Genomic DNA, 23,956 nt, shown 5'->3' on the forward strand with positions numbered 1-23,956 from the left:
GTTGATTAGTTTAAAAAACATATTGGCTCCATGTAGGTAAAGTTCGTCTCGCCAGAAGTCGCCCAAGACTTTGGTGAATTACTTTGGTATTCCTATCTGCGCCTTTAAAAACATTTTAAAATAGGAAACCGAAGTCAGGTTTGGTACCAGCTGATACATTGGTACTGAACCCAACTTCAGATCCCTATTTTAGAATGTTTTTAAAGATGCAGATAGGAATACTGAAGTATTTCACCAAAGTCTAGCACGATTTTGGGCAATATGAATTTTGCCTACGCGGAGCCAATACATTTTAATGCTGTTTGGGGGTCTCAGGGCAAAAAGGAAGAGAGTGTTCCATGTGAATGACAACCTTAAAGAGCTAATTAAAGAGGAGCGGCAGAAGATACAACATTGTGGGGGGAGGTACCAAAGATAGACATTAGGGATGAGCAAATCGACTTCGGATGAAACAACAGAAGTTGATTCGCATAAAACTTCATTCCAATCCTGATCACATCCTGGAGAAAAAAAAATATATTTAATAGCTTTGCTTTCTCCTCTTCGCTCTCTGCAACTCCCCCCTCATCACTTTGTAAATGGCCGACACCTTCAGATTTATACTTTTTACCATTTATATAATACTGCTTGAATAAAGACAACTATTGATCTGTCAAATAATAAAAAATACTAAATCCATGGGGGGCCTTCCTGTTTCATTCTGGATTCTCCTGCAGTCTGGGTGGAGTTAGGAATATAGTAAAAAGAACTCATGGGGACAAATCATCTTCAGTGTTCTGACAACACAGATCTCCTTTTCTCTCTCATATCCACCATACGTTTCTTCCATGGATCCCGATCACTGTCACCATGAGGTAAATGTAATTTGCATGTTTTGCAGATCCAATTTATTGCCAGAGAAAACAATAAAAATCACAACTTTAAGTTTACATATACTTCCTTTATTTTATAAAAAATGGAACAGAAGGTTAATGTCGTCTTACAATCACAGTTTTATTGGTTGTTTTCCTTTAATTCTGTATTGCTGAGGGAACGTTATCTTTCTCTACTCCTTTATATTATTATTGACTGGAAAATTTCAATAATAATTTCAGTGCAGTAACGACGAGTACTAGTGCTGTGGTATTACAAAAGCAGACAAGGATATGGGAGCAAATTGCACTGCATCAGGTAAATGTGAGACTAATGGTTCTGAGCGTAACAGTCGGGTCAGCCTCAGGAAAACAGTGTTTATTAGCCCTCAGCTTGTGGGACATGTATTGATAAGTCTGGTGCTGACTGTAGGTGCAGCACTCCACATGCAGACCTGCCTAACGAAAAAATGTACTGAAGGGGCTGCCGCGCATTCAGGTTTACACTTCTGTGGGTCTCACCCAAATGATAAATTCTTATTGGCTGCATAAACTGATGGGTAAGGGATAACCCCCTACTCCCCCGCCGATCTCGCCCACATAGACCACCCCTTCCCTTCCTGACGTCAGCACCTGGCTAAGAGAAACAGATGTGTTTTGATCAAAATATATTGGCTAAGTGTCTCAGAATTTATTATATCAGAGTGAGGACTTTGTCCATATATAATGCTTGCATCTACTTTACTAAGTGCATTATTATCTTATTTCTGTGATTTTCTTCAATAATATGGACAGGGACATCCGCACATTTATATATCATACCATGCAGGATGTTTTTATCTTAGTTTTTTCTGTGATTTTTTTGTCTATGTAGTGTATATACCTCGCCTTCCAATTTTCACTGCGATCAGCTGGCCCTGGAGCATGTGCAGTGAGCGCTTGAAGCCCATCATTCGTAAACTGACTGGATTGCAGCAGCACAAGGAGGTCTTGTGCACCAGAGCATGAATTTGCTCGACCGGGTGTTGACGTCAGGATGAGAAGGGGTGGTTTGTGAGAGTGAGATGGGAAAACAGGGGTTATGACTCGCTTCATCCAGCTCCACGCCCCAATGATTCCATGAACTACCTGGTGATGACGTCAGGTACATTTTCAAAGTAGATTTTGTACATGAAGACAATACTTTTAAGACTAAACGAAGACAGTTTATGAACAGTAGGGGGATGAATAGTAGAAGCATATACCATATTTTTCATCCTATAAGCCGCACTTTTTTTCTCCCCGAAGTGGAGGGAAAATGTCAGTGCGTCTTATGGGGCGAATACTAATGATTGCTTCCATAATAGAAGCACTCAGTAGTACAGGGAGCAGTGAATGCAGAGCACTCCCCATGCAGGCTCTGTACTAACTGCTTACTGGTCTTCTGCAGGGCCCCACATGCTGTGCTGTGACCTGCACACAATATGAGGACATTAGTCTGCTCTGTGACATCACGCTGTGCAACGTTAGGTTACAGCAGAGGGAGTAGGAAGACCAGGAACAGTGCTGGAGCAGGAGAGCTAAGTTTATTTATTTATTTTTAACTGCTCTGAGGTCTGACCAACATGGTCTGATCTGAGGTCTGAATGGGGGGCCTTATTCACACTGGGGCTCTGATCTCAGGTCCAAATGGGGTATCTAATTGGTGGTCTAATGTAAAATACTTTTTTCCTTATTTTCCTCCTCGAAAACCTAGGTGCATCTTATAGGGCGAAAAAATACGTAATTAGCTCTATAGATTCAATTCTGATGATAGTTTCCCTTGAAACATAGTTGCTGCTCTAATTACATTTGCCATATTCCAATTTTTTTTAAAAACACTTTCCATGTGAGAATATCAAAATAGCTTCTCCCCTGTGTGACTTTTCTGATGATGCTTTAGGCTGGCTTGAGAAATAAAACATATCCCACATTTTGAACATGAATAAGGCTTCTCTCCTGTGTGAAGTCTCTCATGTCTAAGAAGACTTGATTTATCTGAAAGATATCTCCCACATTCTGAACATGAATACATTCTCTCTCCCTTGTGATTTTTCTCATGTATAACCAAATTTAATTTATTTGTAAAACATTTCCCACATTCTGAACATGAATACGGCTTCTCTCCTGTGTGATTTCTCTCATGTCTAGCAAGTTGTGATTTTTCAGTAAAACATTTTCCACATTCAGAACATGTGTATGGCTTCTCTCCTGTGTGAGTTTTCCGATGGGCAATAAGACTTGATTTACCTGCAAAACGTTTCCCACATTCTGAACATGAATACGGCTTCTCTCCTGTGTGACTTCTTTCATGTACAACAAGACTTGATTTATTTCTAAAACGTTTCCCACATTCTGAACATGAATACGGCATCTCTCCTGTGTGACTTCTCTCATGTTTAATAAGATGTGGTTTATTTGAAAAACATTTCCCACATTCTGAACATGAATATGGCTTCTCTCCTGTGTGAATTCTCTCATGTACAACAAGATGTGATTTATTTTTAAAACATTTCCCGCATTCTAAACATGAATATGGCCTCACTCCTGTGTGAATTCTCATGTGTTTATCAAGGCCTGTTTTACGGGTAAAATATTTCCCACATTCTGAGCAGGAGTATGGTTTCTCTCCTATGTGAATTCTTCTGTGTGTATCAAGACTTGAGTGGTATGCAAACTGTTTACCACATTCGTTGCACTGAAAACTTTTTTCTTCTGTCTGATTTGTAGTTGTGGCACCAATCTGTAATTGGTCAGGAGAGGGTTCCTCACATATAGGCAGATATGACAGATCTGTACTGTGAAGTCCAGGATGTACATTTATGGTAATAAGGTTTTCTTGTGAAGAGCACTGCATGAGATCTTCATCTTCTACTTTAAAATCTAGCTTTAAGATTAAGTTTCCATCAGAGTTCCTACTGAGATTTTCTGTAAGGATTAAAAATGGATTTTTGTTAATGTTTTCTAAGCCATAGTAGACAAATTTATAACATTCATATTAATCTAGAAACACACACAGTTTTTTTTAGCCAAATCCAAAAGTGGACCAGGCAGGAAGACATCCTTCCTTTAGAGTTTTTGTTCTATAATATGCATCAGTGATAGTGATAGAGATGTGGACTTTATTCAGCTAAGAAAGCTCCCACATACTCTAGCTCTCACACCTTATCTTCTCCAGAGCATGAAGGTTCCATTTTACACGCCTCCTTGCTATGTCATATATGCTTTTCTGCTGTTAGAGAAGACTCCATTACAAGATGGTGCCTGCAGCTAGATATTTACATAGTTCACATACCACAGTTAGTAAAACAATGCGCAGATGCCAAGTGTTATCTCTTTTCATATTCTAGCCAATGTAACAATGCCACATGCCTCAGGGGGAATGCCCCTCGGGTGGCTTTATAAACTGCTTTACTTCCTGTAATAAATGAGAATTTACTTTGACCCCAGTGTGTGTGTCACACTTATTTTCTACTGTGCACAGGTTACTATTAATTTGGAGCAGTAGAGCAAATATAATCAGCCCCGATTGAGGGCATCTTCCACAGTTGGTGCCCGCAACGTGGGGCTCAGGAGAAGTAACGTCGCTAGTCGAAGTTTGGGATTCCCAGGGCACGGTGAACCACATTTGAGGACAAGGACTGCAGCCTTACAGACCAGGTGAGAAAATGTAGTTATCTCATCTGCCTCTTGCTGCTACAACTTCGGTTGATGTAAAATCCTGAGTTTCTAGAATCCGGAAAGTTTGAGTTTGCTCTTCTGTGGTTGTGTTTTGTGTTTTCTCTGTGTGGTTTGTGTCAGGCACCTTCACAGTTAACGGTTAAGCAGAGCAAGAGATTTCTCCTGGCATTAGGGGCTACTAAATTATCTGTCCTGTCTAGACAGAGAGTACAGCCCCGGGGTGCTCCGGGACGGGGCTTGATTTAGGGGTTACTGATTTATCTGTCCTAGTGAGGGAGGGTGTGACCCCGGGTGGGACTCAAATTAAAGGCTAAATTATCCTAGTGTCAGAGAGTGTGGCCCTGGGGAGTCCCGGTAGGACTATAAATTATCTGCCTGGAGTGGCGGAGGGTTAGTCCTGGACTGGCGGACCAGACGTAGCCAGGGAAGAAACAGTTAATACCCTGCACAGGGGTGATCCCTGATTGGGAGTGTGAAGGAGAAGGTACCTGCTTCTGTCTTGGTTGTAAGTGGATAAATCCATGGGACACTCGCACTCTCTGCCCGAGGGCGAATATACAGCCTATCAGCTGGTGGCCCAGGAAGAGGGTAGCAAGCATGTGAAACATTACAAAAAGTTGATGAAGATAGCTGGTGGTCATGAAAATAGAGAGTTTAACTCTGCAATGTGGAGGAAAGTGCTGGCACAGTGCCGTGGAAAATTGTGTGACAAAGGCTTACTGAGTGCTATGCAGGCTTGGCAGCAAACAGCAGACCACCTGGCTGCTAACGGAGGATCAGATAGATGGGATGAAGCTCTGAAAGCATATGTCTGGAACACCGCCACCCTATAATGGCGCCGGTGGAGCATTATCTGGTGATTTGCACTTTGAGGAGCTCCGCCCACCGAGTGGGGTGACAATGAGGGGACCAGCAGGATGGAGGTGCTGCGCACATTGTGGCCAGCAGAATCCTGATACCTGAGATACATGTCTTGCTTGTGGTGCCCCCGGCCCCACCCTTCCAGAAATGGGAGGGACTCTGTGACGACCCAGCTCCGGTCCGTAGACACAACCCACCAGTTTAGACGGTCCTCTGCCCTGTCCAGCCCCCACTGCAGGGTGACAGACAGTCCACTCTGAGTTGCCCAGATCCTCTGTTGATAACATTTGAAGAGACAGTGCAGCCCTATAAAACCTCACTCAGTGAGGCTGCAGGAAAAATGCTGAAGCCCATAACCTACCTGCATCCCGTGTTAAATTCAGACGGCACATATTACATGGTTGCCCGTTCTACTGCACCCCTGAATCCCTTGAATGTGCCCATCATGATGGAAGTGGAGATGTGAGTACAGAAAGAGCAGCAGGAGGAGGAAGAAACCTCCTCAAGACCCAGTAGTCAGAACTAACTTGCCCACCTTCCTTCATGCACCTGCCAGGAGGAGACAGGGGAGATGTGGAGTGCCAGATTAGCTGGATAAATAGAGGTCCTGACCAGACAAGCCCAGACCCCTAAGCCCCCCCCCCTGAAATGAACCATTAGGGGAGATACGTGACTATTAACCCCACACAGGCCACCAATCTGATGAACTCTCTCCCCGACCCCGAACAACATCCCATGCCCTTCTATAGGGCATTAGAACAAATCAGAAAAACACATTCTGCCACATGGAGAGATCTGTCTGGACTTACTCAAATTAAGGCAGGGGATTTTTTTTGGCCAACCATGGCTAAGAAACTGCCAGCCTCGAACCATGGGGATGAATAATACCAAAAAACCTATCAATCTGGAGTGCACTTCTGTGAATTAATGGAGACTTGGGCTGGGACCAGACTGGCCGATTAGGCTATCCAAATTTAGAATATGAAACAAGATAAGGCAGAGTCAGTGGAAAAATTTGCAAACCAAATGGAGCATATATGTTTAAGGACCTGGGGTTCTCTAAACAAGACCCGGTAAAAAAAAATAGAATGCTGCCGATGGATTAAAACCTCACATCCAAAGGTCTCTAAAGACTGCTCGTCCAGAGTATCGTACTGTTCCTCTTAACAAGTTAATGTTGGTGGCTAAAGGCATAGAGGCAGCTCCCAGGGCTAGCGTAATGCTCTCAGCCGAGGGGTACCCCCCTGTTCAGGGGGAGATACCAGACCTGCTCATCCCTGCTATGGGTGTGGCCAGCTCAGACATTTCAGAAGAGAGTGCCCGCATAACCCCCCTCAGCGAGGAAGAAGGGGGCCACCCCGTGTGTCTACATGGGCTCCCCCTCCTCCTCCACCACAACAGGGAGGTGAGGGGTACCACGCCCCCTAGGACAGGGGCAAGCCAGATCCACACGTCAGAGGAGCCAATCCCACCATGGCCCTCTTCCCTCCCCATTGTGGACCTGCACCTACAGTACAGCTGCAGATAGGGGGAGACATACACACTTTTCTTGTGGATACTGGTGCAGCCAGAAGTGCAATTCGACGTGATGAGATCCCCGACCCCTCCTTCCTGGATAACATTACTGTGCAGTGCATCGGCATTGACGGCCATGCTCGATCCTCTCCCTTAACAAAACCGCTCAGTGTTTCTTTTGGACCACAGCCATCCAATAAAGTGCCACTTAATGTCCACTTAACCTTTTGGGTGCAGATCTGCTACAGAAAATGAAAGCCACTATACAGTTTCACCCCGAGGGTACAGTCACCCTTTCTACTCCCCTTTAGCCAGAAGAGACAGTCATGTTGGCTGCTCTTATGTCCCTAGAAGACTGTCCACCTGAAGGTTCACTCCCAGCTGCTTTTATCTGTCATACCTGAGACGCTGTGGGCAAAAGGACCACAGGATGTAGGCAGACTTCGGGTGCAGCAGGTGCTGTTCTCCCTCGCAGACCGCAGTAACCCCTGTCTGTAGCGCAGATGGATGCTGTCACTCAACAGTTGCGGGCTTTCTTAAAAGCTGGTGCCATAATTCCCACCACCTCTCCATGTAACACACCCCTTTTCCCAATGAGGAAGAAAGGTAAAAAAGGACAACCTGACACCTACAGGATGGTCCATGATCTTCGGGCTATGAATGAAGCAACCGTCTTGGAAACTCTGATTGTGCCAGACCACCACACTCTGCTCTCTGCAGTACCACTGGATGCAGCTGTCTTTACAGTCATTGACCAAGCTAATGCCTTTTTCTCTGTATTTTTACACCCCGAATGCCAATACCTTTTTGCCTTCACTCATGCAGGATCACAGTATACCTGGACAATTAGTACAAAAACTCCAGTTAGACCGTATTGGATGCAACTTGTTTATTTTTGTTCAAAGTTGGTTGCTGCGGCGAGGTAACGTTTCGGCAACTCTGTGCCTTCATCAGACTGCAGCAAAACTAAATATAGTATCTGTATCATTAAATATGACAGCGGCTATTCAATGCATATTTGTATATTGGAAAATACATAAGTAAAAAATAATAAATGGATAAATTAAAGAAAAAAGGAAAAATTAAGACAAAAGAAAATAATAAATTGGATTTCCGCTGGAGTTCAAAGTTAAAGAACCTATTGCAGCAAGGACACAGTCAACCAGTGTCATCCTCTTTTTTTAAAATCAAAAACAGCAGTAATGGTGAGTTAAGGGAATCGCCAGATAAGTCATTATAGCATATGTCTGTCTATGGTAATATACTCCTATCTACATTGCACTCAGTTTATTTACAGGCATAACAATGATGGCCCAGTGTCCCAGGAACAACTTACCTATACTTAGATTAGATATACTCCTATCTACAGGCATAACAATGATGGCCTAGTGTCCCAGGAACAACTTACCTAATGCCGCATGTAGGAGAAGAAGCCTAGACGCAGTGGTGAAGAAAACATGCGGTTATACCGCTAGAAGATAGAAGCGCCATGTCTGTGGTACTCTATTGCAGGTTTAAATATCCGTGCTCTCCTCCGGAAACCGGAAGTGCGTCACGTGAAACGCATAGTATCACAGCGATGCGTTCCACCAACCGGAAGTGTGTTGGTGGAGCGCAGTGCCGTGCCGCAGGTTCGTGGGGACGGAGGAAGCCTATACACTTCAATTCAACACAAAAAAGGCATAACAGCGGTAGATAAACTACTTAAAAAAACAGATAAACATCCAAACGTGATCTCCCTGTGTAAGGACTTACTGTCTATAGTCCTCTACCACAATTTCTTTCTGTTCCAGGACCAGTTTTATCTACAAAAACAGGGGACGGCAATGGGATCTAATGTGGCACCTCCATATGCCAAAAGCTTTATGTCAGACTTCGAGGAAACCCATTTATACCCAGACAACAACTTTAGGACACACGTTCAAATGTGGAAAAGATATAATGATGACATTTTTGGGATCTGGAGGGGCTCCACAGAAACACTACTTGAATTCCATAACTTCATGAATCATATCACACCAGAACTCCAATTCACCATTCATTTTGACCACACATCGATCAACTTCTTAGACACATTAATACAAAAAGATCCGGAAGGTATCCTTACAACTGACCTATACAGGAAACCCACTGACTGAAACAATTTATTACATTTCTCCAGCTTCCATTCAATCAACACCAAAAAATCACTTCCAATGTCACAATTCCAAAGGATACACAGAATTGTACAAACTGAACCCACACAGACTAAGAGAATCGAAGAAATGCAGGAACATTTTAAGGAGAGAGGTTTTCCAGCACCATCTAATACAGCATCCAATACACCCCCGTAACGCCAATCGTCAATCGGGAAAGCGTATCCCGTTCGTCCATACATACCACCCATGTGCCAGAAAAATGGAAGATAGTCTCAGATCCCATTGGCATTTACAGACTAAGGCCTACCCAGAAACGGAAGAATTTAAAAACCCGATCCTCATGTGTAATAGACCCCCGAAAAATCTACGGGACCTCCTAGTTCGAGCAGATATAGGTTTAGCCACCAAGACAACTCGCCATACATTCTTAAGGACACCGAAGAAGGGCTCATTCCCTTGTCATCATTGCATACAGTGCTCACATATACAAAAAGGCAACAGCATCTCTCATCCATACACAGGCAGACAATTTCTGATCAATGATTTCTTTACATGCGATTCAGATATTGTAGTCTATACACTCAAATGTCCATGTGGACTGATCTATGTGGGCGAAACTACACAAACCATCCGTAATAGAATATGCCAACACAAAATCTCCTCCTCCTCGTTCCATACCACTTCAAACAAGCCTCACACTCCATTTCCCAACTGAAATACCAGGTGATAGAACACATCCCAGCACCGAGACGGGGTGGTGACAAAGTAAAGCAACTCAAACTAGGAGAGGCCTTCTGGATTCACAAATTGGAGAGAATGGAACCAAGGTGGCTCAAAAGGGAATACTAGATACAAACTGTATTATAAATACTATTGATATGACGATTTATTCATTGCTCTTCTCGTCTTTTCTCCACAGGCCCATTGATTCACCAGGACCACTCTAGTGCCGCACTGTATCCTTTTTGTTTAGTTTTGTGTCATGTTATACCTTATGTCTATACTCAACTTTCAGTCATGTCCTGTTTATACATGTTGTCATTGTATACATTTCCCTGTTATCGGTCTCATGATGTCACCTTAGTATTACATGACTGTCACATAACATTTATCTCCTTATATCCCATAGGTGGGTCTCTATGTATATGTGTGTTTCTATATACACATATATATACATATAGATTGATAACTCCTTTCCACTCTCCCCTTCTCCATCCTTATCTAAGCCCCCTTCTGTGCTCCACCAACACACTTCCGGTTGGTGGAACGCATTGCTGTGATACTATGCGTTTCACGTGACGCATTTCCGGTTTCAGTGAGGAGCGCACGGATATTTAAACCTGCAATAGAGTACCACAGACATGGCGCTTCTATCTTCTAGCGGTATAACCGCATGTTTTCTTCACCACTGCGTCTAGGCTTCTTCTCCTACAAGCGGCATTAGGTAAGTTGTTCCTGGGACACTGGGCCATCATCGTTATGCCTATAAAAAACGGAGTGCAATGTAGATAGGAGTATATTACCATAGACAGACATAGGCTATAATGACTTATCTGGTGATTCCCTTAACTCACCATTACAGCTGTTTTTGATAAAAAAATGAGGATGACACTGGTTACTGTGTCCTTGCCGCAATAGGTTCTTTAACTTTGAACTCCAGCGAAAATCCAATTTATTATTTTCTTATGTCTTAATTTTTCCTTTTTTCTTTAATTTATCCATTTATTATTTTTTACTTATGTATTTTCCAATATACAAATATGCATTGAATATCCGCTGTCATATTTAATGATACAGATACTACAGGTCCTTCTAAAAAAATTAGCATATTGTGATAAAGTTCATTATTTTCTGTAATGTGCTGATAAACATTAGACTTTCATATATTTTAGATTCATTACACACAACTGAAGTAGTTCAAGCCTTTTATTGTTTTAATATTGATGATTTTGGCCACAGCTCATGAAAACCCCAAATTCCTATCTAAAAAAATTAGCATATCATGAAAAGGTTCTCTAAGCGAGCTATTAACCTAATCATCTGAATCAACTAATTAACTCTAAACACCTGCAAAAGATTCCTGAGACTTTTAAAAACTCCCAGCCTGGTTCATTACTCCAAACCGCAATCATGGGTAAGACTGCCGACCTGACTGCTGTCCAGAAGGCCATCATTGACACCCTCAAGCAAGAGGGTAAGACACAGAAAGAAATGTCTGAAGGAATAGGCTGTTCCCAGAGTGCTGTATCAAGGCCCCTCAGTGGGAAGTCTGTGGGAAGGAAAAAGTGTGGCAGAAAACGCTGCACAACGAGAAGAGGTGACCGGACCCTGAGGAAGATTGTGGAGAAGGACCGATTCCAGACCTTGGGGGGACCTGCGGAAGCAGTGGACTGAGTCTGGAGTAGAAACATCCAGAGACACCGTATACAGGCGTGTGCAGGAAATGGGCTACAGGTGCCGCATTCCCCAGAAACAGCGGCAGAAGCGCCTGACCTGGGCTACAGAGAAGCAGCACTGGACTGTTGCATGTCATTCGGAAATCAAGGTGCCAGAGTCTGGAGGAAGACTGGGGAGAGGGAAATGCCAAAATGCCTGAAGTCCAGTGTCAAGTCCCCACAGTCAGTGATGGTCTGGGGCGCCATATCAGCTGCTGGTGTTGGTCCACTGTGTTTTATCAAGGGCAGGGTCAATGCAGCTAGCCATCAGGAGATTGTGGAGCACTTCATGCTTCCATCTGCTGAAAAGCTTTATGGAGATGAAGATGTCATTTTTCAGCACGACCTGGCACCTGCTCACAGTGCCAACACCACTGGTAACTGGTTTACTGACCATGGTATTACTGGGCTCAACTGGCCTGCCAACTCTCCTGACCTGAACCCCAGAGAATCTGTGGGATATTGGGAAGAGAAAGTTGAGAGACGCAAGACCCAACACTCTGGATGAGCTTAAGGCCGCTATCGAAGCATCCTGGGCCTCCATAACACCTCAGCAGTGCCACAGGCTGATTGCCTCCATGCCACGCGGCATTGAAGCCTCCTGGACCTCCATAACACCTCAGCAGTGCCACCAGCTGATTGCCTCCATGCCACGCCGCAGTGAAGCCTCCTGGGCCTCCATAACACCTCAGCAGTGCCACAGGCTGATTGCCTCCATGCCACGCCGCATTGAAGCCTCCTGGACCTCAATAACACCTCAGCAGTGCCACAGGCTGATTGCCTCCATGCCACGCCGCATTGAAGCCTCCTGGGCCTCCATAACACCTCAGCAGTGCCACAGGCTGATTGCCTCCATGCCACGCCGCATTGAAGCATCCTGGGCCTCCATAACACCTCAGCAGTGCCACAGGCTGATTGCCTCCATGCCACGCCGCATTGCAGCATCCTGGGCCTCCATAACACCTCAGCAGTGCCACAGGCTGATTGCCTCCATGCCACGCCGCATTGAAGCAGTCATTTCTGCAAAAGGATTCCCGACCAAGTATTGAGTGCAGAACTGAACATAATTATTTGAAGGTTGACTTTTTTTGTATTAAAAACACTTTTCTTTTATTGGTCGGATGAAATATGCTAATTTTTTTAGATAGGAATTTTGGGTTTTCATGAGCTGTAGCCAAAATCATCAATATTAAAACAATAAAAGGCTTGAACTACTTCAGTTGGTGTGTAATGAATGTAAAATATATGAAAGTCTAATATTTATCAGCACATTACAGAAAATAATGAACTTTATCACAATATGCTAATTTTATTAGAAGGACCTGTATATTTATTTTTGCTGCAGTCTGATAAAGGCACAGAGTTGCCGAAACGTTGCCTCGCCGCAGCAACCAACTTTGAACAAAAATAAACAAGTTGCATCCAATACGGTCTAACTGGAGTTTTTGTACTAATTGTTAAAAGGGGTGGGAACCCTACTCCAGCAAAATATCCACTGAGTGCTACAAGGGCTCTGCTAGTATACCTGGACAGTAATGCCGCAAGGAGCTCAAAATAGCCCATCCCAGTTCAGTAAAGCCATGTCTTCTATCTTGGAAGATTGGAAGTAAGTTCATGATGATGTTGTCCTGCTCCAGTATGTGGATGATCTTTTGGTCTGCGCACAGGACACCTGTGTGTGTTCAGATGCCTCGCTTTCCTTGCTCCTTTTCCTGTCAGATCAGGGATGCAAGGTTTCCTCGAACACTGCCTTAGTCCTAGTGCAAAACACCTTACAAAAGAGATGAAAAAGGCTATCTTGCAGATCCAAGAACGAACTACCTCAAAACAGTTGCAGGCCTTCCTAGCCCTCAACTCCGCCCTTGGATTGTAGATGCTTCCATCCTCATGCAACCATTCATTCTGACAGAGGACGCTAAACTCTGCCATTCACGCTTGCCATCTTCTTCTGGACAAGACTTCTAATATTGTCCTGGGTCACCCTTTGCTGATTTTGGCCCCCCATGACATTTCTGCAATTCTCCAGCAAACTCAACCCAAACATCTCTTAGATGCTAGACACCTTTGTATGCAGTGTTCTCTTCTTCCAGACACTGTGACTATCTCTAGGCATCATGTCCTCAACCCTGCTTCCCTCCTTACTTCTCCTCAAGGGGGGATTGTTGAGGAGAAAGATGTTTATTCTGATGATGCTTTTTACTCTGGCCATGATTGCCTGGAGTTAGGACCACATATGGGGTGTTTTTGCAAACTACAGAATCAGGGCAAGCCATATTGAGCTTTGTTTGGCAGTTAACCCTTACTTTATTACTGGAAAAAATGGATTAAAATTGAATATTTTCCCAAAAATAGAAATTACAACATTGTTTCTCCATCTGCCATTAACTCTTGTGGAACACCTAAAGGGTTAACAAAGTTTGTAAACCCAGTTTTGAATACCTTGAGGGGTGTACTTTTTAGATGGAGTCACTTTTTTGAAATTTCTATTCTAGGGGTGCAACGGGGGACTTGAAATGGGACATGGTATAAACAAAACCAGTCCTGCAAAATTTGCCTTGCAAAAACCATATGGCGTTCCCCTTCTTCTATGTCCTCCCGTCTGGCCAAACAGTAGTTTAGGACCACATATGGGGTGTTTCTGCAAACTACAGAATCAGGACAACCCATATTGAGTTTTGTTTGGCAGTTAACCCTTGCTTTGTTCCTGGAAAAAATAGGATTATATTGGAAAATGTAAAAAAAAAATCGAAATTCTTAAATTTTATGTCCATTTGCCATGAAGTCTTGTGGAAGACCTAAAGGGTTAACAAAGTTTGTAAAATCAGTTTTGAATACCTTGAGGGGTGTAGTTTCTAAAATGGGGTCAATTTTGGGTGGTTTCTCTTTTACGTAGCCCTCACAAAGTGACTTCAGACCTGGACTGGTCCATAAAATGTGGGATTTGGAAAATTTCTGAACAATTTCAAAATTTGCTTCTAAACTTCTAAGCCTTGTAACATCCCCAAAAAATAAAATGGCATTCCCAAAATGATACAAACATGAAGTAGACATATGGGGAATGTAAAGTCATCACCATTTTGGGGGGTATTACTATGTATTACAGAAGTAGAGAAACTAAAACTTTGAAATTTGCAAATGTTTTTTAAATTTTGGGTAAATTTGGTATTTTTTTTATGCAAAATAAATACGGCCTGGGTAAGTCAAAGCGTTTTAAAGTTATCAGCACTTAAAGTGACACTGGTCAGATTTGCAAAAAATGGCCAAGTCCTTAAAGGGAGTCTGTCACCAGCATTTCACTTTTTTAACCCTTCCCACAGCTTCCTAGCATGCTTACAGTTAATCAAAACGTTACCTCTAGTATCTTTCCTGCTGTTATAAATCCATCAAAAACGATCTTTATAAGATATGCAAATAAGGGCTCGCAAGTGCCCAGGGGCGGCGTTACTCTCTTAGGTGACCTCATTGCGTCCCCCTGCCCCTTCCTATTCCTACCCTCCGCCCGCCCATCCTTTCCCTCTGACTGCCTTTCTCATAGCTTGTTATTCCGCCGATATCCCGCGCCTGCGCACTCATTCCTTTGGCCGGTGCATGCGCACTGCGATGCCCATTCCTTGTACGGCATCACAGTAATTAATGCGCATTGTCGTGCCTTTTCATAGGTAAATACATTGATATCCAATTCATTTTTAGTCAAGATGGATGTTCATTACCTTTAAGAGCCATGCTCCACTATAGTTACAATTTTGTATGTCTTGAGAAGGCCAAAGTAAGGTCACACGAAGGTTTCTACTTTTTAGTGTTATTCTTCTCATGAATGTACCAGTCTGAGAAGAGGCCTTCTTATCTACTTTAAAATTTATGACAGGGAGGTAAAGATAAGCTCTATGCAGCTGGTGATAATTACCTATTCAATTAGGCATTTATCAATGAAGCAAAATATATAATATTCATGTATTCATTTAATGAACCTTAGTCCTTAGCATAAGACAATCAGAAGGACATATAATATATATCATACTGTTATATGTTATGAAGACAACATGTATCCAGTATATTATATATATTTCTCATTAGGAGAATCTTTGTCTCTAAAAGAGTGTCTGTGAAGATGTGTGTTTTGTAACAATTATTCACCTCTTTGGTATGAGAGGAGGTACTGATATCTCTGAGAAAACAAAGCTATTCAAGTTATTTACGATACACAAATAAACAGTGTGAGAAACATTCAGAGACGCCTAGAGGTCTGTCTCTAATTGCTACAAGTGTCAAATCTAATCCCTATAGCCTTGAATTAAAGCTTTTAAGGTCAATTGTATATTATACCTTTATTCAGACTTACAGAAGTTAACCCTTTATACTATGATGCAAATAGCTTACACAGCAGTGCCACCTAGGTATGAGTAGGTGACATTGCAACAGTAGCAAAAGTGCATTCTGGGTAAGTTTATGATGTCATTTCTTATCAATAGTCACACCCAAATTAGGAAGGTGTGTCTAACTGATAAGTTTGTGATCATAAACCATACACAGGGGGGAGAGAGGGGGACACACACAAGAAAGAGAGGAGAGAGAAGTGGAGCTCTCTAGAGGTGTCTATCAGGATGAAAGCCATGGTTACATGCGCTATGATGGACCACCCAGCTTTCCTAGGAGCAGAAGTGAGATTTCTACTAGGACTTGGTAAGAGACACAGAAAATTATATTTCATTTTATTAAGACTAATTTGATAGTGTGGGTGAAATTATACCATCTAGATTGGCGAATAAATACATTAATTAATTGATCATCTCCATATTGAGATGTAGTTTTAGGATATTGTGAGGCTTCATTCTACCTGCAGAAGAATCAAGACTCATAATCTAGCAAAGCATTAAATAATTGCTTAGATATATATATATTGATAGAACATTCTTCGCCAAGCTAAGTGATGGATTCCCACAGGAAAGACTTATTTCAAGTCCTTTCCATTTAAGATATGGTCTAGCAAAGATCCTATATCTCTGTCATTTGTCTTAATAGTCTTACCAAAGTCATATGTGTAAAAATAGTCCAGGATGGGGCGGAAGGATACAGTTATCTCTTCTAAGTTATATCCTTGAATGGATTTGCCCATGCCTGAAGTCATGTGATGTGTAGTTGGTTAGAAGGGGGCGGAATGTATTTAGCATTCTATATTGATGTCTAGGATTAGACATGCCCGTCCTGATATCATGAGGTTTCCTCCGAACAGAGAAGTGATGTATATAAATGATGTTCCTATTTGATATCCTAACCTAATAATAGCTTGGTTATAATGTGACAAGTTATTGCCACTCACATGTATTGTTAAGCTTGTAATGCTTTATATATTCATTTGCATGCATCATTGTGTTTATTTACTTATATATGTTTATAATCTTGTAACCAATAAATCTGCATATTTTTATAAACCTGTGTATTATTGTATAATGCAGAACTACATGTTTTATCATTAACGTCATCTCACGTCAAAAAGAACTTATTTATCTGAGGAAATAGTCGGACTCAGATGTGAATTGTATCAATTAGCTTGTCTACAATTCACCAGGTCATGATTTTAAGAATTTATGACAAATTTTATAAATTTAATTTTTTTATGATTAATTATTTTTATGACCATAATTAATAATTCTTAATTGAATTATTACCCCCGACAGCATGCGCCGATGGACCGCCTCCTTTGTTGAGTTTTCGTGTCGTTAGCCGGCGCATGCGCAATAGTTACTGTGATGCCGTACAAGGAATGGGCATCAAAGTGCGCATGTGCCGGCCAAAGGAATGAGTGCGCAGGCGCGGGATATCGGCAGAATAACAAGCTATGAGAAAGGCGGTCAGAGGGAAAGGATTGGTGGGCGGAGGGTAGGAAGGGGCGGGGGACGCAATGAAAAGGCTGAGCAAGCAGGTCACCTAAGAGAGTAACGCCGCCCCTTGGCATTTGCGAGCCCTCATTTGCATATCTTATCATTTTTGATGGATTTATAACAGCAGGAAAGATGCCAGAGGTAACGTTTTGATTAACTGTAAGCATGCTAGGGAGCTGTGGGAAGGGTTAAAAAAGTGAAATGCTGGTGACAGACTCCCTTTAAGGTGAAATAGGGCTAAGTCCTTAAGGGGTTAAAAAGTGTGTTTTTTTCTATATCTTGACAAGGAACACAGAAAACAAAGGTAACATTGTAATGAGGGTCAAAGAGTCTATAACCCGATCTGAGCGGTCTAAAACGCTCAGATTAGGTGAAAGACTCCCTTCAAGAATGAGAATTTTTCCAGCCTGAAATGTGGGTGGTGAGTACCCAAGTGTGTAAGATGGTTTTACTAAATTATTTTTTTCCTCATGTAAGAACAATTCTTTAGTATTTTTTATGCAACTGTATGTTGTTCTGTTTCCCCATTATTGCTACTAGAGGTTTATTGATGAACCTACAACTGGGTTTTACCAGTGGTGGTGGTGGTCACTGCAGTCTGATATCATCCAATCAGTGCTGCTATTTCCAACTAACCAATCTAACTTTTGGCTAAAGCTAAGGGTGTTGTTCTGGCAGTTCCCTGGAATTTACTCTTTAACCCCTATACAGGGATCTGGACTTGCCGCAGGGAACCAACCAGGCCGCTACCTCCTGGAGTAGTCCAGATGTAGTTGGCTGCTGACCTACGGGGGTAAGAGACACCGATACGAAGAACCAAGGACTCAGGCAAAAAGTGTAGTCTGAATGAACAGAGTCCAAGGTATTAAAAAACCAATTCCAAGGTCGGGGCCGGCAGAGTACGTGCGTAGTCCAGGTCACAGTGCCAAGGCCGGGGCAGGCGACAAGAAGCAGAACCGGTAGACAGGGTACATGGGTATTCAGACAAGAGATCAGCCTCGCTGGTTACTAGCTGGAGTCTCTCACTAAATATCACCACTAGAAACGAAAAAGGCTTTCCTCTGCCCGGGATCCTCTATGTGGGTTTGACTAGGAAGAAGCTCTATTTTAAATGGCTTTGTTGGTTTTTGCCCTTCTTTTAATATTGAGCCATTGCCAGTGTTTTGAACTGTGAGGAATATTGACCTAATAAGGCCTCCATAGCTGCTGAACAGGAGACCTTGGTGTGTTTGCAGCAGTTTAAGGACCCTATCCCGGGAGATGCGGTAAGAGAAGAGAACTACTATCAGCTCCCTGAGAAACCATAATACATTCTACATATAGAAATCTACAGGGACATGAGAAGGAGCTGCTGGAGGGACACTGAAGACCAACACACGGATGCTGCTGCTTACTCTAGTAACTTTTGCCTCACCCCAAGGCTGGATTCACAGCTAAACTTCCCAGTACTGCTGTATAATGTCCTCCAGACTGCTGCTATTCAGAGTTTATGGGAACTGCTAAACTCTGTAACACATATTCCGCATAAGACAATCCCATGAAAAAAGAGAACATGTTGGGACCATAAATAGGAGACAGTATATCCTGCAGAGTGTGGTGGCCTACTATCGAGCCAGTTTTCACATCCATCAGGATTTGACACATCACAATTCCTATAAAATAGCCACGCTTAGAAGACAAATTTATCAAACAAAAGGCAGATTTAATGAAAACTGACTTCAAATATTACTCTCATGATAAATTCCCCCTCCCCATGTCTATAGAAAGATCCAGGCATAAGCACAGATATACCACAACTACCAGAAACCAATCAAAGATGGCCACCATGCCTATAGTCTGATCCGCACATTTGCTGAAATTCCTGGAAAGAAACCCAGAATGGCTCCAGCATCACTGAGCAGAACAGGTAATGGACAAGGTAGAGGCCGATCAAGAACAGAGAGCTAGAACCGACAGAAAGGTAGCAACAAAGCAAACGGGGTGTCTTCTATTATTACCATCAGAAAGCTTCATAGCAGCAGAAAGACAGTCATCAAGTCTCACCCTAGAAAGAGACAGAATAAAGAAACCAAAGGGGAGGCGAGCAGCCACCCATCCGCCACAGAGGAAGACGAACAGCCACCTCTCCGCCACAAGGGGAGATGAGCAGCCACCCGTACGCCCCAGGGGGAGACAAGCAGCCATCCGTCCGACGAGCAGCCACCCGTCCGACCCAGGGGGAGACGAGCAGCCACCCGTCCGACCCAGGGGGAGACGAGCAGCCACCCGTCCGGCCCAGGGGGAGACGAGCAGCCACCCGTCCGACCCAGGGGGAGACGAGCAGCCACCCGTCCGACCCAGGGGGAGACGAGCAGCCACCCGTCCGGCCCAGGGGGAGACGAGCAGCCACCTATCGGCCACAAGGGGGAGACGAGCTGCCACCCGTCCACCACAAGGGGAGATGAGCAGTCACCCGTCCATCCCAGGGGGAGACGAGCAGACACCTGTCCGCCACAAGGGGAGACGAGCAGACACCTGTCCGCCACAGGGGGAGATGAGCAGCCATCCGTCCGCCACAGGGGGAAATGACCAGACACCTCTCTGCCCCAGGGGGAGACGAGCAGAGACCTCTACGCCCCAGGGGGAGACTAGCAGATTCCTGTCCGCCACAAGGGGGAGATGAGCAGACACCCGTCCGCCACAAGGGGGAGACGAGCAGCCACCCGTCCATCACAGGGGAAGACGAGCAGCCACCCGTCCGCCACACCAGGAAGACAATATAAAACACAATGGGGAGAAGAGCTACAGCACTATAGCGCTTATTATTCTGCTAGCTCTTAATGTCACCAGCAGTAGGAGAGGCAACTCCGACCCTAATGTATGAGCAGCGTGCAGGATGTCCAGGAGAAGAGCAGTAGCAAGTAACTAAGTTCTATCTGCAGTCACAACTCCCTCCGCTCCTGCACATAACACAGGGGTCACTGCCCGGAGGGCTACTTTACTGGAGCTCTAAGGTGGAGCCTCACCTGAAGAAACCCCCCAATTCCCTTCCTCCATTCATTATTCCATACCTGTGGTCACATGGACTGGAATGTCCTCCTCCACCTCACTCTTACACTGGGGATCGCCAATCATCCACTTTTCTTCATCCTCCACTTTAATATCAGTCAGATCTTCCCCCTGATTTGTCATCTGTAACAATTCAGGACAATACAGCAGACAGGTGGGAAATCTAACAGATCCACATAAGAGACCCCCACAATCTTTGACCCCTCTATGACTGCAGGACCCCCCTATATAGATGTATTTAGGGCTCAGCTCCATCTACCTGATGGTTCTCTGGGAGCTTCTCCTCTGGACAGTCCTGGGAATACAGAGGACAGGGACATCTCTCGGGGGGATTTCCTTCTATGAGCCCATCTGTAGGAAACACACAGGAACAGGACAGAGTGATTATATGTGATGATCAGATGATGGGAGTAGTATCCAGGTGACCCATGACAGCCCCCCTCCTTACACTGCTGATCGCCCCATAAATCCATCTCCTCTTTTGCTTCATCTTTAACCTCAACCTTAATAATATTCAGATTTTCATCCTAAAAAAGAAAAATGTGAAATGATCTTTGGTTCAATCCCTTTCTGGTCAGATTCTGTGGAGACTTCAGCTCCATCTACCTGATGGTTCTCTGGGAGCTCCTCCTCTGGACAGTCCTGGGAATACAGAGGACGGGGACATCTCTCGGGGGGATTTCTCCTCCCGGATCCATCTGTGGAGACACAAGCACACAGTGACTGAATACATGGCCTCCTGTAGATCTGTCTATAGATCAGACTCTTCTCTCAGCGCCTTCACTTCTAGGTTTAGTGATCGGGGCCTAAATAACAATGTTCTGCACCGCAACAACTTTCTGCCAAACCCCAAACTAATGCAGTCACCCCACACAGACTTTCCCTTGGCTGCAGAACTTGCTAAACCGTTCATGAAACATATATTCCGTCTGCATGGTTTACCGGGGCATATTGTTTCTGATCGGGGAATCCAGATTACCTCCAAGCTCTGGAGAGCTCTTTGCCGACTGCTAGAAGTTGGCCTAGATTTCTCCTCCCGTTATCACCCCCAAACCAACGGGCAAGTAGAACGGGTCGATCAGATATTGGAGAATTACCTTCGGCATTTTGTTTCAGCTCAACACGACAACTGGGTACAATTGTTACCTTGGGCAGAGTTCTTTCAATAACCGTACTAGTCTACGTATGGGGTCATCTCCTTTCTTTGTCGTTTTTGGACAGCATCCTCGTACTTCTCTCCATGTTCCTATATCTTGTGGAGTACCAGCGGCGGATTCCACTTTTAGGGATTTTTTGAAGATCTGGCAGGATACCAAGATTTTCATCAATATAGCAGTGACCGGCATGAAGACGTATGCGGACAGAAAAATAAGAAAACTGCCTTAGTTCTCGCCTAGAGATAAGGTATGGCTCTCCTCCAGAAACATCCGTTTAAGGGTTCCTAGTTTCAAGTTGGCCCCTAGGTTCCTGAGACCCTTTGTAGTTGTGAAGATCAATTAAGTGACCTATAAATTGCGGCTACCTCTCTTTCTTCGTGTCTCCAATGCCTTCCATGTATCCTTGCTCAAACCGGTAGTCATTAACCGCTTCTCTACAGCAACTCCAGTGTCTGAAGACTCGGAAGAGACATTCGAGGTCAAGGACATCTTGGACTTCAGGAAACATGGTAAGAAAACCTACTATCTGGTGGATTGGAAGGGCTTCGGCTTTTCGATAAATAGGTTCTTGTCCCGTCGTGGACTCAAGAAAAGGGGGTGGAAGGGGGGGTACTGTGCAGGCAGAGACATAATCACGCACATCCTTGGATATTGTGGGCCACCAGTAGTGGAGAGACACCAGTTCTGTGGTCTTGCGAATACCTGGGTGACCGGACAGTTTGGAGTTGTGGCCCCACATTAGAATACATTTCCTTTTGGCAGATGGGAGGAATGTCTCTTACCAGGACAGGAGCCACTGTGATCAAGCGAGCAGGATCTACAATGAATTGGGGCTCCTCCTGCTGGTCTGCGAAATCAAATGACCTAGACAGGGTATCTGCCTTGATGTTTTTCTCAGCTGGGCGAAAGTGCAACTCGAAATTAACACATTAAGGACCCAGGACGAAAATGCTCATCCTAAAGGGCCGGTACTTAGTGCCCCAGGACGAGCATTCTCATCCTGCAGCCCTTCCTCCCCCCCCCCCCCGCGTGCGGTGACGCAATCAGCGGCAGAGATCCGGCTGTTACTGATCCGCTGACCGCGGCATATGGGAGGTTTGCGCTCCCTCACCTTATCCATCGGGTCCACGCGCTGCTGTGGCGGGGACTCGATGGTTGACATGGCAGCCCCAAGCCATTCCAAGGCTTGGGGCCCGGCATGTAGGGAGGCCTAAGAGGCCCAGCCCCCAGGCTGGGTCTTCTAGGCTACTGTTAGCGTCTTACAGTGTAAGACACTAACAGTTCAATACAGCACAATGCAGATGTATTGTGCTGCATTGAAACAGGGATCAGACCCTGGAATGTTGAAGTCCCAGAGTGGGACAAATAATATAGTGAAAAAAACAAAGTTAAAAAAAAGAAAGTTAAATTTTTTTTTTTTTAGTTTCAAGTAAAAAAAATAAGGCATCCTTTTCCCAAAATAAAATTAAAAAAATTGTAAAAAATAGGGTATTGCCGTTTCCGTATCGACCAGCTCTATAAAAATATCACATGACCTAACCCCTCAGATGAACACCGTCAAAAAAATAAAATAAAAACTGTGCTAAAAAAGCTATTTTTGTCACCTTACATGACTAAAAGTGCAACACCAAGCGATCAAAAAGGTGTATGCCCCCCAAAATAGTACTAATCTAATCGTCACCTCATCCTGCAAAAAATGAGCCCCTACCTAAGACAATCGCCCAAAAAAATAAAAAAATTATGGCTCAGAATATGGAGACACTAAAACATCTTTTTTTTTTTGTTTTAAAAATGCTGTTATTGTGTAAAACTTAAGTAAATAAAAATAGTATACATATTAGGTATCGCCGCGTCCATAAGAACCTGCTCTATAAAAATATCACATGACCTAACCCATCAGGTGAACACCGTAATAAAAAAAAATAACAGCCATAATAAAAGCCATTTTTTTTCACCTTACAGCACAAAAAGTGTAAAAGCAAGCGATCAAAAAGTCATATGCACCCCAATAGTGCCAATCAAATCGTCATCTCATCCCGCAAAAATCATACCCTACCTAAGATAATCGCCCAAAAACTGAAAAAACTATGGCTCACGTATGGAGACACGAAAACATGATTTTATTTGTTTCAAAAATGAAATCATTGTCTAAAACTTGCATAAATAAAAAAAGGAGACATATTAGGTATCGCTGCATTCGTAATAACCTGCTCTATAAAAATATCACATGACCTAACCCCATACGCACCACAAAATAGTACCAATGGAACCGTCATCTCATCCCCAAAAAAATGAGCCCCTACACAAAACAGTTGCCCAAAAAAAAAAAAAAAACTACGGCTTTCAGAATGTGGAGACACAAAAAAATCATTT

At 43.7% G+C, this 23,956-nt stretch overlaps 1 protein-coding gene across 1 annotated transcript in view; it reads right to left on the reverse strand.

Annotated features, from left to right (window-relative positions):
* LOC122935203 (zinc finger protein 665-like) overlaps nt 1-23,956 on the reverse strand; it is an 88,014-nt gene that overhangs the window by 40,551 nt on the left and 23,507 nt on the right. Inside the window, exons 4-6 of the mRNA XM_044290967.1 lie at nt 21,033-21,124; nt 20,429-20,549; nt 2,738-3,797 (exon numbers count right to left, since the gene is read on the reverse strand). Coding sequence (XP_044146902.1) covers nt 2,738-3,797; nt 20,429-20,549; nt 21,033-21,124 — 1,273 coding nt within the window. The remainder of the gene's footprint in view (nt 1-2,737; nt 3,798-20,428; nt 20,550-21,032; nt 21,125-23,956) is intronic.

Source organism: Bufo gargarizans, chromosome 4 (genome assembly GCF_014858855.1).
Source record: "Bufo gargarizans isolate SCDJY-AF-19 chromosome 4, ASM1485885v1, whole genome shotgun sequence".
NCBI classification, from domain to species: Eukaryota; Metazoa; Chordata; class Amphibia; order Anura; family Bufonidae; genus Bufo; species Bufo gargarizans.